At 43.0% G+C, this 15682-nt stretch overlaps 1 protein-coding gene across 1 annotated transcript; it reads right to left on the minus strand.

The window, feature by feature from the left end:
- Positions 1–431: 431 nt before the first annotated feature.
- On the minus strand, positions 432–3992 carry GZMH (granzyme H). Its single transcript, XM_007986354.3, has 5 exons — positions 3482–3992; positions 2184–2331; positions 1539–1674; positions 1069–1326; positions 432–693 (listed from the first exon to the last, which is right to left on the minus strand). The coding sequence occupies exons 1-5, from the start codon at positions 3534–3536 to the stop codon at positions 550–552; spliced, it is 741 nt and encodes a 246-aa protein (XP_007984545.3). The 5' UTR covers positions 3537–3992; the 3' UTR covers positions 432–549.
- Positions 3993–15682: the final 11690 nt, after the last annotated feature.

A 15682-nucleotide genomic window follows, 5' to 3' on the forward strand; every position in this document is an offset into this window, starting at 1 on the left:
ACGGCATAGTTTCCTGGAAATGGGAAACTGGGTACTCATGGCATGGCCCCTGGCCTTCCGGGTCCCTGGAGTTATTTCCTTTCCACTGCCCTGCTCCATTCTCTGCTACGTTGTTAGGGGAGTAGGTGGTTGGTTTAGAGATGGTAAGAAATTCCTAAGGTCCAGAGAGGTTTATTTATTTATTTTTTGTGAGGGGAGGGGGGTGAAGATTGTTTATAATGGAGTTCAAACCAGCTGTGACAGAGGGTTCAGTATCAAAGACATGTGATTGAGAAATTGGTGAAAAAACTGTACAGCATGGAGTTTAGGGATGAAGGAGGGCTGGGGGAGAAAGGAAGAAGCAAAAGCCAGGACTGTCAGCAGATGGCTGCCTGGAGCAGTGTTGTGGCATATTGAAGATGGTTCAGTGAATAAATAAGACTTCAGTCATATTTACGCTAGAGATCCATTTATTACAGTCCTGCAACCCCGACCGCCCACCCCTTGGGGATTCTTGCCTCTGTCCCAGAGATGGTCAGGCCCAGAGGAAGGTTAGTCTCATGCCTGCTGTTAGAGGCACTTCATCGTTCTCTTTATCCAGGACAGGAAGTGTGAGACCTTCATGTAGACTCCTGGAGGTGTCCCGTTTATGCGTCCATAGGAGAAAATACCTTGGGCCACACGCTTACACACGAGGGGCCCCCCGGAGTCCCCCTGTGAACAGAGAGAGGAAAGACTGAGCTGGCCTTCCCTGGGATCGTTGGTCTCTGTTACGGATTTTGTGAGACTTCAGTGCCAGGCAGGCCTTGTCACCTCCCTGGGTCCTGGGTCTCCAGCATGGCCCTGGCTGTGCTTTCTGGCTCTCCCCAGACCAAGCCTTTCTCTGCAATTCTCACGGACACTTCAGTGATAAGTGATTGTGGGATGACAAATCCCTCCCCTCCAGCCACCCCAATCCACCCAAGGAGTGGACACAGGCTGCCCAAGCTCTGGGCTGAGAGCATAAGGATCTGGCCACTGCCATACCCCAGAACTCCCTCAAGTTCCTCTCTCCCTGTGGTCTTTCTGGGTAGGGGCTGGAAATCCAACCTTGAAACCGGTCTTTGTCGTCTTTGGATCCCCCACACAAATCTCAGTGGCTTTGCTGTAATTGCCATGGAAGAGACGTTCACACTCCCAGTCCTTCTGCACTGTCAGCAACACTTCCTGCAGTGTGGTTGCTAAAGTGCCCATTGAGACACGACCCCAGCCGGCCACACTGCACACCTGCCCTGGCTTCACCTGGACCTTGCTGCTAGGTAACCTGAGGGGCTGTACAGCTGTGGTCCGCTTGGCCTTTCTCTCCAGCTGGTGGGGAAGAAGCAAGAAAGTCCAGGTCAGGCAATGGCCTTCTGGGCCCCGACACTGATGGGGCTGCACAATCTTCCCTCTCCTCTAAGGCATAGGAACTGACCAAGAGGTCAGGATGGAAAGGAGGGAAGAGCTCGTGTCACAGTGGCCACAGTGGGAGTGGAACCAACTGGACCAAGAAGACCAAGAGTGGCAGGAGTGTGCCTCACCTGCAGCAGCATGATGTCGTTGGAAAAGTTCTTAGGATTATAGGCTGGGTGGGGGATGGCTCTTTTCACAGGGATAAACTGCTGGGTCCGCTCCTGTTCCTTGATATTATGGGCCCCCAAGGTGACATTTATGGAGCTGCACAGAGAGCAGAGTGAGGATGGGGGTGGAGTCACAGAGGATACAGCCCAGGAGTAGTAAAGAGCAGATGACAGCTAGGGCAGGGTGGGGCTGCAGCTGAGGGGAAATTGAGGGGACAGGAGGGCTCCAGGGCTGAGTGACTGTGCCCTCTGCTTCACAAAGACATGAAGAGTAGGGCTTCTGGGGGCTCTCTCTTGCCTTCAGGAAATATCATGAAATTGCTCGAGTTTGCATTTTGATCCTTAATGCATGGATTCGACCTTTACCACTGCTTTATTTGGCCAGGATGTGAAACTGTGCCACTTGCTCTGACCTCTGACCCTCTGACCCTGTCCTATTTCTCATCCTCTCCTCATCCTAGTCCTATTCCCAGGTGGCTGTTCCAATGAGCTTTCATGGGCTTGCATTACCAGGAACTCTGGAAGCTCCCCTGGGCTGCAGTCCCCAGAAGAAAACAAGGGTCCCTGTAGGGGGGGCTCAGAAGGTGAGCTGGTGTTGCTCCTTACCTTCCCAGGCAGTGAGCAGCTGTCAGCACAAAGTCCTTTCTCACTAGGATGCCGCCACACCTCTTCTTACCCTTCTCATCCAGAAACTGAACAAAGGCCATGTAGGGGCGGGAGTGGGGCTTGGCCTCATGGCCCCCGATGATCTCCTCTGAAAGGAAAGGCCGGAAGATAAAGTAGCTGGGGATGGCTGCGGTCAGGAGAGAAGGCTTAGGATGACAGTGATTGACGGTGAAGTCTTTTGTGTGCTGCAGACAGTGAGGGAGGGTCCTCCTGAGCTCTGCAGGCAGCACTCCTTGCAGGCAGAGTAAGCTTTTCTGAACTTTAAGTCTCAGAACCTTCTCTCAGAAAGAATGGACAGTGCTTGACTTCTGCATCCTACTGCAGAAACATACATGGAGGAAGAAAGATCTATTTTCACAATGGTAGAGCCCCAGAGGATCCTGGACTGTACTTCCCAGGCTCCTCCTTTTTAGTGAGTCTCTCTGATCCCTCTGAGCCTCTGCTGTCCTCCAGATTGGTGCCATTTTCTAATGATCTACCCATGAGCTTCTGGAGTTGGATTTTCTAAAATTCTCATGTGCCAGGGCCTAACACATTCTACGTTCTCAGTAAGTGTTGTTTGGTGGGTAAATGAATAGCCTCCAATTAGTCTTTGGCTGAGGTTTAGTGGGGGTAGTGCTGATGGGATTCAGGACCTCAGGGATGTTAGAGGGGGTACCACCAGGTCAGTGGAGTAGCTGAGGGCCCGGAAAGGCAGAAGGGAGTGGAGAAACCAACTAAAAATGAATTGCAAGGCCTAGGTGGAGCCAAGGCAGCGGGAGAGCTATGGACACAGTCATCTTGCCACCTCTGAGATAAGTTGTACCATGGACTTCTCTCCTGGGCAGGGGTGATTGGGTGGGGGCACTGAATAATTTAAGTGGTTCTTAAGCTGGGCCCAGTGATAACTCCCATGACTGCAACTTGGTGTCTGAGCTCCTCTTTCCTGGGTTGGAGTGTAGAATAATAATTACTGATCTTTTTCAGCTTCACATTCCCCACCAAATGCCTTTCTAAGAACAATCCACATTCCAGGTCATAAAGGAGAGGTCTAGGGAGAGGCTAACACCTATTAAACCTTTTAGCGAACACCCTTCATTTTTCGATCTTTGCTGAGTCTCTATCTAGCCTCAGATTTATAAGTCTGGGTGTGGAATAGGAGCTGGGCTCAGATTGAGGAAAATTCCTGACCAGTGCTCATAGGTACAGGGTATCTTATAAGGTGGGTTCAGGCCTCTAGAATAGGGATAGTCACTTACCTGTCCCAGCCCCAGGGATCAGAAGAAAGGCCAACAGGAGCAGAAATGGCTGCATTTTCTCAGGAAGGCTGCCCGGGTCAGAGCTGTTGGTGTTGACTCCTTTCAGAAACAAAATGCTGGAGGCGGATGAAGGAGGGATGGGTACAGAAACCTCAGAGACCTCCTAGGCTTGTCCCCTTCTGGCTTTGATGGGTGTCATTAAAAGGGTGGTTTATTAAAATTCTCTCGTTTGGTTTAAGTCGACACGGCACTGTCACCACATTTACACCCCTGCTGCTGAGTAACAAGGTGAAAGCAAGAATAAAGAACAAGGAGGTGGAACTGTTGAAGCTGTGGCTGCAGCTAGCAGAAAGGCTGGTGCCGCAGAAGCTCCTCGGTGACTGAGAAGAACCAAGAATGTCTCCTTTTCTCAGTTCTTGGCTCTTTTTCTACTCTGATAAAATCATGAATAATTATTTAGCAAGCCAGATCCAGGGATATGAGAGACATGACTCTTGCCGTTGAAGAGTTGATGGTTAGCAAGAGTAGACTGAAAATCTGTGGTTAGAGCACAAGATGGTAAGGGCCATGGTGGGGAAATCTGCTCGTTGGTATGAGATGGAGGCGGGACTTGCCTTACCAGTATGCAGAGTTGCACACACCCAATAAATACTCCAAAAGGCAACCCATTCCTATCTTACCACTATCTTGGATTCATATTGTTGGAATATTTAGAATCCCCTCTGTAAATATAAATATTCTGTGACAAAGGTAACTTTTGTATTCCACGGTTCTGCACAAAAGTTCTGGACTTGATATTTATTGAACCAAAATTTGTCATCATTGCGTCCACTGAAGTGTAGTGCTTTATGCTTTGGTTATTTAGCCCTCCTTAAGCAGAGGTAGGGACTGTTCCACTCCATCCATGCTGCTTATGAATGAGGAGGGGATTTCCCTTGAGAAATGCTAGTTGTTGTTGCCAGGTGATGGAAAAACGGATGCTGATCATCCTGATAATAACTGTCCACTAAGGCCGGGCACGGTGGCTCACCTCTATAATCCCAGCACTTTGGGAAACCGAGACAGGTGGATCACGAGGTCAGGAGATTGAGACCATCCTGGCTAACATGGTGAAACCCTGTCTCTACTAAAAATACAAAAATAATTAGCTGGGCATGGTGGCGGGTGCCTGTAGTCCCAGCTACTCTGGAGGCTGAGGCAGGAGAATGGCTTGAACCTGGGAGGCAGAGCTTGCAGTGAGCCGAGATCGCACCACTGCACTCCAGCCTGGGCGACAGAGTGAGACTCTGTCTCAAAAAACAAACAAACAAACAAACAAAAAAACTGTCCACTAAGTATTCTCTCAGTTTCCAGAGAGCCATGTCTCTGATGTCCCTTGGCTCACAGTCATGGTCTGTCCATAAACAAAAATGTGTATATATACATATGTTTGTATATTTATGTATATGTATATATAAAAATATATATGTATAGTTAAGTAGAGAACATGTAAATGATAACATTAAAATTACCGAGAATTCTACCACAAGAGATCATTATTAATGCTTAAGCATGTTTTCTTCTACTATTTTTCCAGGTATTTATAAGATGCTATTCCTGCTATTACTTTAACTGAATTGGGATAGGACTTTAGGTGATAATCTTTTTTGTGATGAATTTTCCAGGTGTTCTTTGAGCTTCTTATATTTGGATACCTAGATATCTAGCAAGGCCAGGGGAGTTTTCCTCAATTATTTCCCCAAATAAGTTTTTCAAGCTTTTAGATTTCTCTTCTTCCTCAGGAACACCAATTATTCTTAGGTTTGGCTGTTTAACATAATCCCACATTTCTTGGAGGCTTTGTTCATTTTTTTAAAATTAGTTTTTCTTTGTCTTTGTCTGGTTGGGTTAATTTGAAAGCATTGTCTTGGAGCTCTTAAGTTTTTTCTTCCACTTGCTGAAACTTTTGTTGAAACTTTCCAGTGCATTTTGTGTTTCTCTAATGACTTTCATTTCTAGAAGTTGTGATGATTTTTTCTTTATGATATCTATTTCTCTGGAGAATTTTTCACCCATATCCTATATATATGTGTGTGTGTGTGTATATATATACACACACACATATATATATATATATTTTAATTTTTAAAGTTGTTTTTCACCTTTCTCTGGTATCTCCTTGAGTAGCTTAATAATCCTCTGAATTGTTTATCTGGCAGTTCAGAGATTTCTTCTTGGTTTGGATCCATTGCTGGGGAGCTAGTGTGATCTTTTCGGGATGATATAGAACTCTGTTTTGTCATATTACCAGAATTACCTTTCTGGTTCTTTATCATTTGGGTAGACTATTTCAGTGGAAAGGTCTGGAACTCAAGGCCAGCTGTTCAGATTCTGTTATCCAATGGGGTGATCCTTTGATGTGGTGCTCCCCCCCTTCCCTTAGGGGTGGAACTTTCTGACAACTGGACTGCATTGGCTGTTATTACTCTTCTGGGTCTAGGCTCCCAGTGGGGCTACCAGGTTCCAGCTGGTGCTGCGGAATGTCTGTGAAGAGTTCTGTGATGTTATCTGTCTTCAGGTCTCCCAGGCATGGATATCAGTACCTGCTCTGGTGGAGGTGGCAGGGTAGTGAAGTAGACTCTGTGGGAGTCCTTGGTTGTAGATATGTTTAGTGTGCTGGGTTTCTTGAATGCTGGCTATGCTAGCAGTGAAGTTTTCATGTGGACACACTCAGGACCTCTGGTTAGCCAGGATGTTGCAGGCATTGGAATTAGGTGTTATCTTCTCCTTCCTGGGTTCAGGGTTAAGAGGTGGTGCTTTCAAGAGAGCACCAGCTGCGGTGGTAGTAGAGGGATCTAGGTTTGCCCTAAGTTGGCCAGGGTAAGAAACCAAAGTTTCTCAGATCATGGGTGGGGCCTTGAAGCTCCCAAGAGTTTCTATCTTTTGTGTTTGGTTACCAGGGTGAGTAAAGAAATACCATGATGTTGGGGTAGGGTTAAGCGGGTCTGGGCTCAGAGTCTCCTTGGGTGGGGTTTGTTGTGGCCACTGTGGGGGATGTGGGGGTGGTTCTTAGGCCAATGGCGTTATTTCCCAGAGGGGATCTTGGCTACCTCTGCTGTGTCATATAATTCACCAGGGAAGTGGGGGAAAGCTGGTAGTGAGAGACCTCACCCAGCTCCCACACAGTTGGTGAGGCCAGTCTCACTCCCAAAGTGCGCCACTCAGATCTTGCCCAAGGCTGTGAGCTTTCCCACTGAGAAAGAAAGCATGACTTTCAGATATCACCCCTCCCCATCTGCCCACTTCAATGGGAGGGACTTCTTTGCTTCTGAGTTCATGTGCTCATATTGCCAAAGCTCCCACTTGTCTCCCAGACTCCACTAAAGAAAATTTATGTCCAATTGAAACCACTACCAATTTCAGTTGGAAGCTTCCTTCACCTGGTGACCCCTCCCCAATTCCACTGGCTGCCTTCCCTGAGAGCTCCTGTGACATATAGTCAGGAATGGCTTCCCTCGGCTCAAGCTGAAGACTGGAAGTGCCTGCAAGGCACTTCCCCTGATACTTCTACTTTTATATTTTGTGTGACTATCTACATTCATTTTAGTTCTAGGTAAGGTTAAATTCTCCCTTGATCTGGATTTTCAGATTCCCCAGTGGGGATGTGTATTCAGAGGCAGGTTTTTTCCCTCTCACACTTTGGGAACTTACAGTTTTTCACCTGTTTTGCAAAATTTGCTGCAGTGTCCTGTTTCTTTCAAAGGATCTGTGAATTCCTTTGGTTTTCCTGGTGTGTTCCTGTGGTAGTTCTTGGAGCAAAAGATCACAGTGTGAGTCTTCACATACTGTTGTGTCCATCTAAGTGGGAGCTGCATGTGCCTTTAAAGAAACCTGACACATGAAGGACTTCCCATTTTTTGTACTGCCATGATCACCAATGCATTATTACTGTCTCACACTGTTTCTTAATAGTGTCTCTCATCCTTCAGATCTCACCTTGTACTGGTATTATTATGGATCCTAGTAATTTATTTAAAAAACAGCAAAAGCTTAAACTCTCTTCCTGTGAGTCTCATGGGGTTGGAGTGAAGTTGTTGGTTTGGATCCTTGCCCAGGTAGCTTTCAGATCCAGCCCTCATCTTCCTTCTGTTCTCTGTGACACAGTCTACATCACACAGATTTCTCTGTCTGGCAGCTCTGTCTTGTTGGGCCAAGCCAATGGTTGGTGCTGATGAATGAGGGTCTTTTTCCTTCCCACTCTTTCTTCTTAGCTTGAGGACTATTTCAGGATGACTCCTCTGCTCTCCTGGCTCCAGCTCTCACCTGGCAGGCTAGATATGGTTTCATATTCTGCCAGGTGATCAGGGTCCTGGCAATACTACTTGCTCCCTCCATGCCTCCAGCTATGTGTGGTAGTGGCTTCTTGGTATTGCTAATCTCTGGGTTGATTCATTTTACCCTCTTTGGCTTCTCTCATGTAATTAGTTCCCTGTAATAAACTCCTTCTGTTTGCAAATATTCGGAGTGGTTTCTGTTTTCTTGGACCCTGACTAAGACACTCTAGGGTATTGTATTAATTTCTTAGTGCTGTTATAACAAAGTATTACAAACTGGTGGCAGCAGATAACAGAAATTGATTCTTTCACTGTTCTGGAGGCCAGAAGCCCAAAATCAATTATCAGCAGAGTTGGTTCTTTCTGGAAGTGTCTGGCAAAGTCTGTCCCATGCTTCTCCTAGCTTCTAGAGGTATCTAGCAATCCTTGCCACTCCTTGGCTTGTAGATGCATTGCTTCAATCTCTGTATCTGTTGTTGGGTGATGTTCTCTGTGTGTCCGTGTCCACATTTACCTGTTTTAAAGTGATGCCAGTCATTTCATTAGGGTCTCTCTTAATCAAGTATGACCTTATTTTAACTTAGTTACATCTGCAAAAACCCTGCTTTCAAATGGTGTCACATTCATAGGTGGTGGGTGAACATAAATCTGGGGGGACACTATTCAACCCCATACAGTTGGATCTTAGTTTGAGTCTTTCATTCAAAAAACAAACCAAGGATTTAGTTAGAGGTAATTAATTTTTTTTCTGAGATAATTCCAAGAGACTGGAGCAAGGAAGTAGGAAGAGTGAGACAGGGAAAGTAAGGAGAGCTAACCTTGAGTGCATTACCGAGCTACCTATTGCTGTGGGCATCTGGAGCTGAATCCTGCTGGGGACTCTTTGAGAATCCATAAAGAATGGATGTCAGCATTGTCTTTCCAAAATTCAGGAGGCTGGGTCATTTGCCTGATAAGTCCCATTCCCAGTTGGTTGAGTGTTGTCTCTAGGAGCATTAATTCTTTCTCATTTGAGGGCTAAGACTGCTCTTTGACAGAGCAAATTTTTACAGCTCCAGAGAACATCCTGAGAGAAAAGCTGAGAGGTGCTTGGGTGCCTGGGCACTCGAGGGGCAGCCCAAGGCACAGTGGGCCAAAGTGATGTGATGCAAGGAAAATAATATCTATTTCCAGGGCTATCTATGACCATCCTTATTATCCAGGTCTGGCCTGTGTCTCATGGAGGAGATGAACTCTCTTTAATCAGTTTACTAAGGTTTCTTCTTTTCGCTTGTCACTGCTTCAGTGTTCTGAAGAGGCAAGGTCCCTCCCCTGGGGCTCCTGCCACTCTCATTCACTCTTTCCAGCATGGCCGCTCTCTTCTGCATCTTCACCTGCTCTGATGATGGAAGAAGACTTGACTCATTGGCTCTGAAGGAAAGTTAAAAACAAGTCATGTTTTATGTTTCTTTTCTCTTTCTTTTTTAAATTTATAGGTTCTATTATTGACAGTACCTATTATGTGTTTGTTGTGTTAGTGATGTTTCCCACTTATCTGATTCGGAATTTGCACAGCCACCTTAGATTGGTGGTTTTGTTTCTGGTCCACTCACCTAGTGGATGGCTGATGGAAATAACATCCTGAGGTAACTGGTCTGGGTCCCCAGGAACTGTGTGTGGTGTACTAGATGATACTGGCTAAGCTGGCTCACTCCACATGCTGGGTATAGGTACCAGAGAGAGATTACGTACATAGTTTGTCATTTGGGGTCAGATCAGGGGGTCTAATGGCAGTCAGGGCCAGGTCACAGGGTCAGAAGAACACAGATGTGCAAAACATGTGAGCTGGGATACATTTTCTCTAATATTTTGAGGAGAGCTCGTGCCTGTAAGCTGGGGGATATCAGAGCTTATCACATTTCTAACTGGCCTGCCTAACTATACAATCAATAAGCAACTGAAGATTGTGGGCAAAGTAAATATTGTTATGGTTTTAAATGACTAAAACAATAAATTGTTATAAAATAATGGCCAAAAAATCTGTGACTTGATTATGTTAAAGTTGATTGAAATGAAACACAGTAACAAGTGCAAGAAAAAAACTTAAAACGTACCTTATAAAGAGTACATGGCTAATTAGTTTGCTGAATAAATGAGAAAATACTCATCATAATAACAACGAGAATTTACTGAGTTCTTACGTTTTTAAGTACTTTATGTTCATCCTATCATAGAATTATCCCAGCAATTATGTAAGGTAGGTATTGATACTATCTCTATTTTTACATGAAAAAGTTGTGATAAAGAGAAGTTAAGAAACTTGCTCAATCTCACACTGTGAGGAGGGAGTAGCCAGGGTTTGAGCATCACAGTTTGATTCCAGAGCATCTGATATTAACCACTACACCACCAAATTCCCTGGAATCTGGAAAAAAGGAGGGTCAAAGATTTTTCTAGAGCTCTTATGGGGCCCTTTTCTGTGTAAGACTTACAGATACTGGAGATGAGATTCCTTGGCTCTGGTGGAGGAGACAAAAACACTAGTGATTAGGTAAGGATGGTGAAGGCCATGCTTAGAGGAATGGAAAGAATGGTGTGGAGAAATGCAGAAGAAGGTGTGCTTCAACACGAAAGATTTTAGTCGTTTAAAACAATAACAATATTTACTTTGCCCACAAGCCTGCAATTTAATCAGGGTTGGTGTGGATGGTTTGACACTGCTCCCCTCCATGTCAGCAGGGGTGACTTGAAGCCTGGAGGCTGGAATCATTTGAAGGTTCACTCATTCACAGGTTCAGCAGTAGATGCTGGGAGCTTCATATCTTCTCCATGACAGCCTCCCTATGTTGCTTCACTGCACAGGATTGTTTCTCACAACCTGATGGCTGGCTTTCCCAGAGTGATCATCCTCCCAAAAAGTGAGCCAGGCAGAAGCTGTGTCCTTTTTGTTACCTAGACTTTGAAGTCATATGGTATCCATTCTACAATATTCCATTGCTTGGAGCAATCTAAAGCCCCCTCTCAGATTTAAAAGAAAGGGACATAGGCTTTGCCTCTCAGTGAGAGGAGTGTTGAAGTCATGTAAGAAGAGCTGGTGGGATGGGAGCTGTGCAGTGGCAGTCATTACAGAAAGTACAATCTGCCATATTGCTTTAGGTGCATGAAGGATTTGTCAGAGAAGAGTTGAAACTACTATGATTGGTATAAGCCTTGGGCTTAGTTTTTTGATAGACTGAGGTTTGCTTTGTCTAAACTTTGTGTACTATGAATGGAAGGAGGGTTTGTTTTCCAGAAAGGCAATCTCTTTAGTGAATTACTAATTCCACGTGAAGTAAAAACTGATGCCAGGGAGTCAAATAGTATCCTCACATTTCTGTCTAGGACACATTTCTGATATCCTTGTACGATAGTCTTCCTTTATCTGTGGTTTCAATTTCTGCAGTTTTTGTTACCCATGGTCAACAGTGCTCTGAAAACAGTAAGATAGTTTAAGAGAGAAACCAGATTTACATAATGTTTATTAGAATATATTGTTATAATTGTTCTAGTTTTAAATTTTACTTTAAGTTCTGGGATACATGTGCTGAACATACAGGTTTGTTGCATAGGTATACATGTGCCATGGTGGTTTGCTGCACCTATCAATCTGTCATCTAGGTTTTAAGCCCTACATGCATTAGGTATTTGTCTTAATACTCTCCCTCCTCTTGCCCCCCCACCCCCCAATAGGCCCCAGTGTGTAATGTCCCCCTCCTTGTGTCCATGTGTTCTCATTGTTTAACTCCCACTTACGAGTGAGAACATGTGGTGTTTGGTTTTCTGTTTCCGTGTTTGCTGAGAGTGATGGTTTCCAGCTTCATCCATGTCCCTGCACAGGATGTGAACTCTTTCTTTTTAATGGTTGCATAGTATTCCATGGTGTATATGTGCCACATTTTCTTTATCCAGTCTATCATTGATGGGCATTTGGGTTGGTTCCAAGCCTTTGCTATTGTAAATAGTGCTGCAATAAACATATGTGTGCATGTATCTTTATAGTAGAATGATTTCTAATCCTTTGGGTATATACCCAGTAATGGGATTTCTGGGTTAAGTGGTATTTCTGGTTCTAGATGCTTGAGGAGTCACCACACTGTCTTCTACAATGGTTGACCTAATTTACACTCCCACCAATAGTGTAAAGATATTTCTCCTCATCCTCATCAGCATCTGTTGTTTCCTGACATTTTAAGGATTGCCATTCTAACTGGCGTGAGATGCTATCTCATTGTGGTTTTGATTTGCATTTCTCTACTGACCAGTGATGATGAGTTTTTTTTTTTTTTCCCATGTGTTCGTTGACTGCATAAATGTCTTCTTTTGAGAAGTATCTGTTCATATCCTTTGCTCATTTTTGATGGGATTGTTTATTTTTTTCTTGTAAATTCGTTTAAGTTCTGTGTAGATTCTGGATATTAACCCTTTGTCAGATGGTTGGATTGCAACATTTTTCTCCCATTCTGTAGGTCGTCTGTTCATTCTGATGATAGTTTCTTTTGCTGTGCAGAAGCTTTTTAGTTTAATTAGATCCCATTTGTCAATTTGGCTTTTGTTGCCATTGATTTTGGTGTTTTCGTCACAAAGTCTTTGCCCATGCCTATGTCCTGAATGGTATTGCCTAGGTTTTCTTCTAGGGTTTTTATGCTTTTAGGTTTTATGTTTAAGTCTTTAATCCATCTTGAGTTAATTTTTGTATACGGTGTAAGGAAGGGGTCCAGTTCCAGTTTTCTGCATATGACTAGCCAGTTTTCCTAACACCATTTATTAAATAAGGAATCCTTTCCCCATTTCTTGTTTTTGTCAGGTTTGTCACATGGTTGTAGATGTATGGTGTTATTTCCAAGGCCTCTGTTCTGTTCCATCAGTCTATGTATCTGTTTTGGCTACCGTAGCCTTGTAGTATAGTTTGAAGTCAGGTTGCGTGATGCCTCCAGCTTTGTTCTTTTTGCTTAGGATTGTCTTGGATATATGGACAAAATATCTTGGATATTTGGTTCTATATGAAATTTAAAGTAGTTTTTTTCTAGTTCTGTGAGGAAAGTCTACCATTGACTTTCCTGATGTCTTGTTGGTAGTTTGACAGGAATAGCATCGAATCTATAAATTACTTTGGGCAGTATGGCCATTTTAATGATATTGATTTTTTGTATCCATGAGCATGGAATTTTATTCCATTTGTTTGTGTCCTGTCTTGTTTCCTTGAGTAGTGGTTTGTAGTTCTCCTTGAAGAGGTCCTTCACGTCCTTTGTAAGTTGTATTCCTAGGTATTTTATTTTCTTTGTAGCAGTTGTGAATAGGAGTTCACTCATGATTTGACTCTTGGCTTGACTATTATTGGTGTACAGGAATGCTTGTGATTTTTGCACATTTATTTTGTATCCTGAAACTTTGCTAAAGTTGTTTATCAGCTTAAGGAGTTTTTGGGCTGAGATGATGGGATTTTCTAAATATACAATCATGTCATCTGCAAACAGACAATTTGATTTCCTTTCTTCATATTTGAATATGCTTTTTTTCTTTATCTTGCCTGATTGCCCTGGCTAGAATTTCCAATACTGTGTCGAATAGGAGTGGTGAGAGAGGGCATCCTTGTCTTATGCCAATTTTCAAAGGGAATGTTTCCAGCTTTTGCCCATTGAGTATGATATTGGCTATAGGTTTGTTATAAATAGCTCTTATTATATTGAGATATGTTTAATCAATACCTAGTTCATTGAGAGATTTTAACATGAAGAGGTGTTGAATTTTATTGAAGGCCTTTTCTGCATCTATTGAGATAATCATGTGGTTTTTGTCATTGGTTCTGTTTACATGATGGATTATGTTTATTGATTTGTGTATATTGAACCAGCCTTGCCTCCCAGGAATGAAGCTGACTTGATCGTGATGGATAAGCTTTTTGGTGTGCTGCTGGATTTGGTTTGCCAGTATTTTATTGAGGATTTTTGCATCTATATTCATCAGGGGTATTGGTCTGAATTTTTATTTTTTATTTTGTTATATCTCTGTCAGGTTTTGGAATCAGGATGATCCTGGCTTCATAAAATGAGTTAGGGAGGAGTAACTCTTTTTCTGTTGATCAGAATAGTTTCAGAAGGAATGGTACCAGCTCCTTTTTGTACCTCTGGTAGAAATCAGCTATGAATCCATCTGGTCCTGGGTTTTTTCTTGATTGGTAGGCTATTGATTACTGCCTCAATTTCAGAATTTGTTACTGGCCTATTCAGGGATTTGACTTCTTCCTGGTTTAGTCTTGGGAGGATGTATGTGTCCGGGAATTTAACCATTTCTACTAGATTTTCTAGTTTATTTGCACAGAGGTGTTTATAGTATTCTCTGATGGTAGTTTGCATTTATATGGGATCAGTGGTGATATCCCGTTTATCATTTCTTTATTGTGTCTATTTGATTCTTCTCTCTCTCTTTTCTCCTTTATTAGGCTGACTAGTGGTCTATCTATTTTGTTGATCTTTCAAAAAAGCAACCCCTGGATTCATTGATTTTTTGAAGGGGTTTTCATGTCTCTATCTCCTTCAGTTTTGCTCTGATCTTAGTTATTTCTTGTCTTTTGTTAGCTTTAAAATTTGTTTGCTCTTGGTTCTCTAGTTCTTTTAATTGTGATGTTAGGGTGTCGATTTTAGATCTTTCTTGCTTTCTGATGTGGGCATTTAGTGCTATAAATTTCCCTCTTAACACTGCCTTAGCTGTGTCCCAGAGATTCTGGTATGTTGTTTCTTTGTTCTCATTGGTTTTAAATAACTTATTTCTGCCTTAATTTCGTTATTTACCCAGTAGTCATTCAGGAGCAGGTTGTTCAGTTTCCATGGAGCTGCATGGTTTTGAGTGAGTTTCTTAATCCTGAGTTCTAATTTGATTGCACTGTGGTCTGAGAGACTGTTTTTTATGATTTCATTTCTTTTGCATTTGCTGAGGAGTGTTTTACTTCCAATTATGTGGTTGATTTTAGAATAAGTGCGATGTGGTGATGAGAAGAATGTATATTCTGTTGATTCAGGGTGGGGAGTTCTGTAGATGTCTATTAGGTCTGCTTGGTCCAGATATGTCTAATATTGACAGTGGGGTATTAATGTCTCTCACTATTATTGTGCAGGAGTCTAAGTCTCTTTGTAGGTCTCTAAGGACTTGCTTTATGAATTTGGGTGCTCCTGTATTGGGTGCATATATATTTAAGACAGTTAGCTCTTCTTGTTAAATTGATCCCTTTACCAGTATATGATGGCCTTCTTTGTCTCTTTTGATCTTTGTTGGTTTAAAGTCTGTTTTATCAGAGACCAGGATTGCAACCCCTGCTTTTTTTGCTTTCCATTTGCCTGGTAAATATTCCTCCATCTCTTTGTTTTGAGCCTATGTGTGTCTTTGCATGTGAGATGAGTCTCACGAATAAAGCACAGCGATGGTTCTTGACAGTTTATCCAATTTGCCAGTCTGTGCCTTTTAATTGGGGCATTTAGCCCATTTACATTTAAGGTTGATATTGTTATGTGTGAATTTGATCCTGTCATCATTTTGCTAACTAGTTATTTTGCACATTAGTTGATGGAGTTTCTTCATAATGTCATTGGTCTTTATATTTTGGTGTGTTTTTGCAGTGGCTGGTACTGGTTTTTCCTTTCCATATTTAGTGCTTTCTTCAGGAGGTCTTGTAAGACAGGCCTGGTGGTGACAAAATCTCTCAGCATTTGCTTGTCTGTAAAGGATTTTATTTCTCTTTCGCTTATGAAACTCTATTTGGCTGGATATGAAACTCTGGGTTGAAAATTCTTTTCTTTAAGAAAGTTGAGTATTGGTCCCCACTCTCTTCTGGCTTGTGGGGTTTCTACAAAGAGATCAGCAGTTAGTCTCATGGGCT

Source organism: Chlorocebus sabaeus, chromosome 24 (genome assembly GCF_047675955.1).
Source record: "Chlorocebus sabaeus isolate Y175 chromosome 24, mChlSab1.0.hap1, whole genome shotgun sequence".
Taxonomy (NCBI): domain Eukaryota; kingdom Metazoa; phylum Chordata; class Mammalia; order Primates; family Cercopithecidae; genus Chlorocebus; species Chlorocebus sabaeus.

Excerpts from the sequence above, each read along its gene's own strand:
- GZMH (XM_007986354.3), bottom strand. The coding sequence starts at position 3,536 with ATGCAGCCATTTCTGCTCCTGTTGGCCTTTCTTCTGATCCCTGGGGCT. Across the intron at positions 2,332-3,481 it reads GATCCCTGGGGCTGGGACAG|AGGAGATCATCGGGGGCCAT; the intron begins GTAAGTGACTAT and ends CTTTCCTTTCAG. Across the intron at positions 1,675-2,183 it reads GCTGCTCACTGCCTGGGAAG|CTCCATAAATGTCACCTTGG; the intron begins GTAAGGAGCAAC and ends CTCTCTGTGCAG.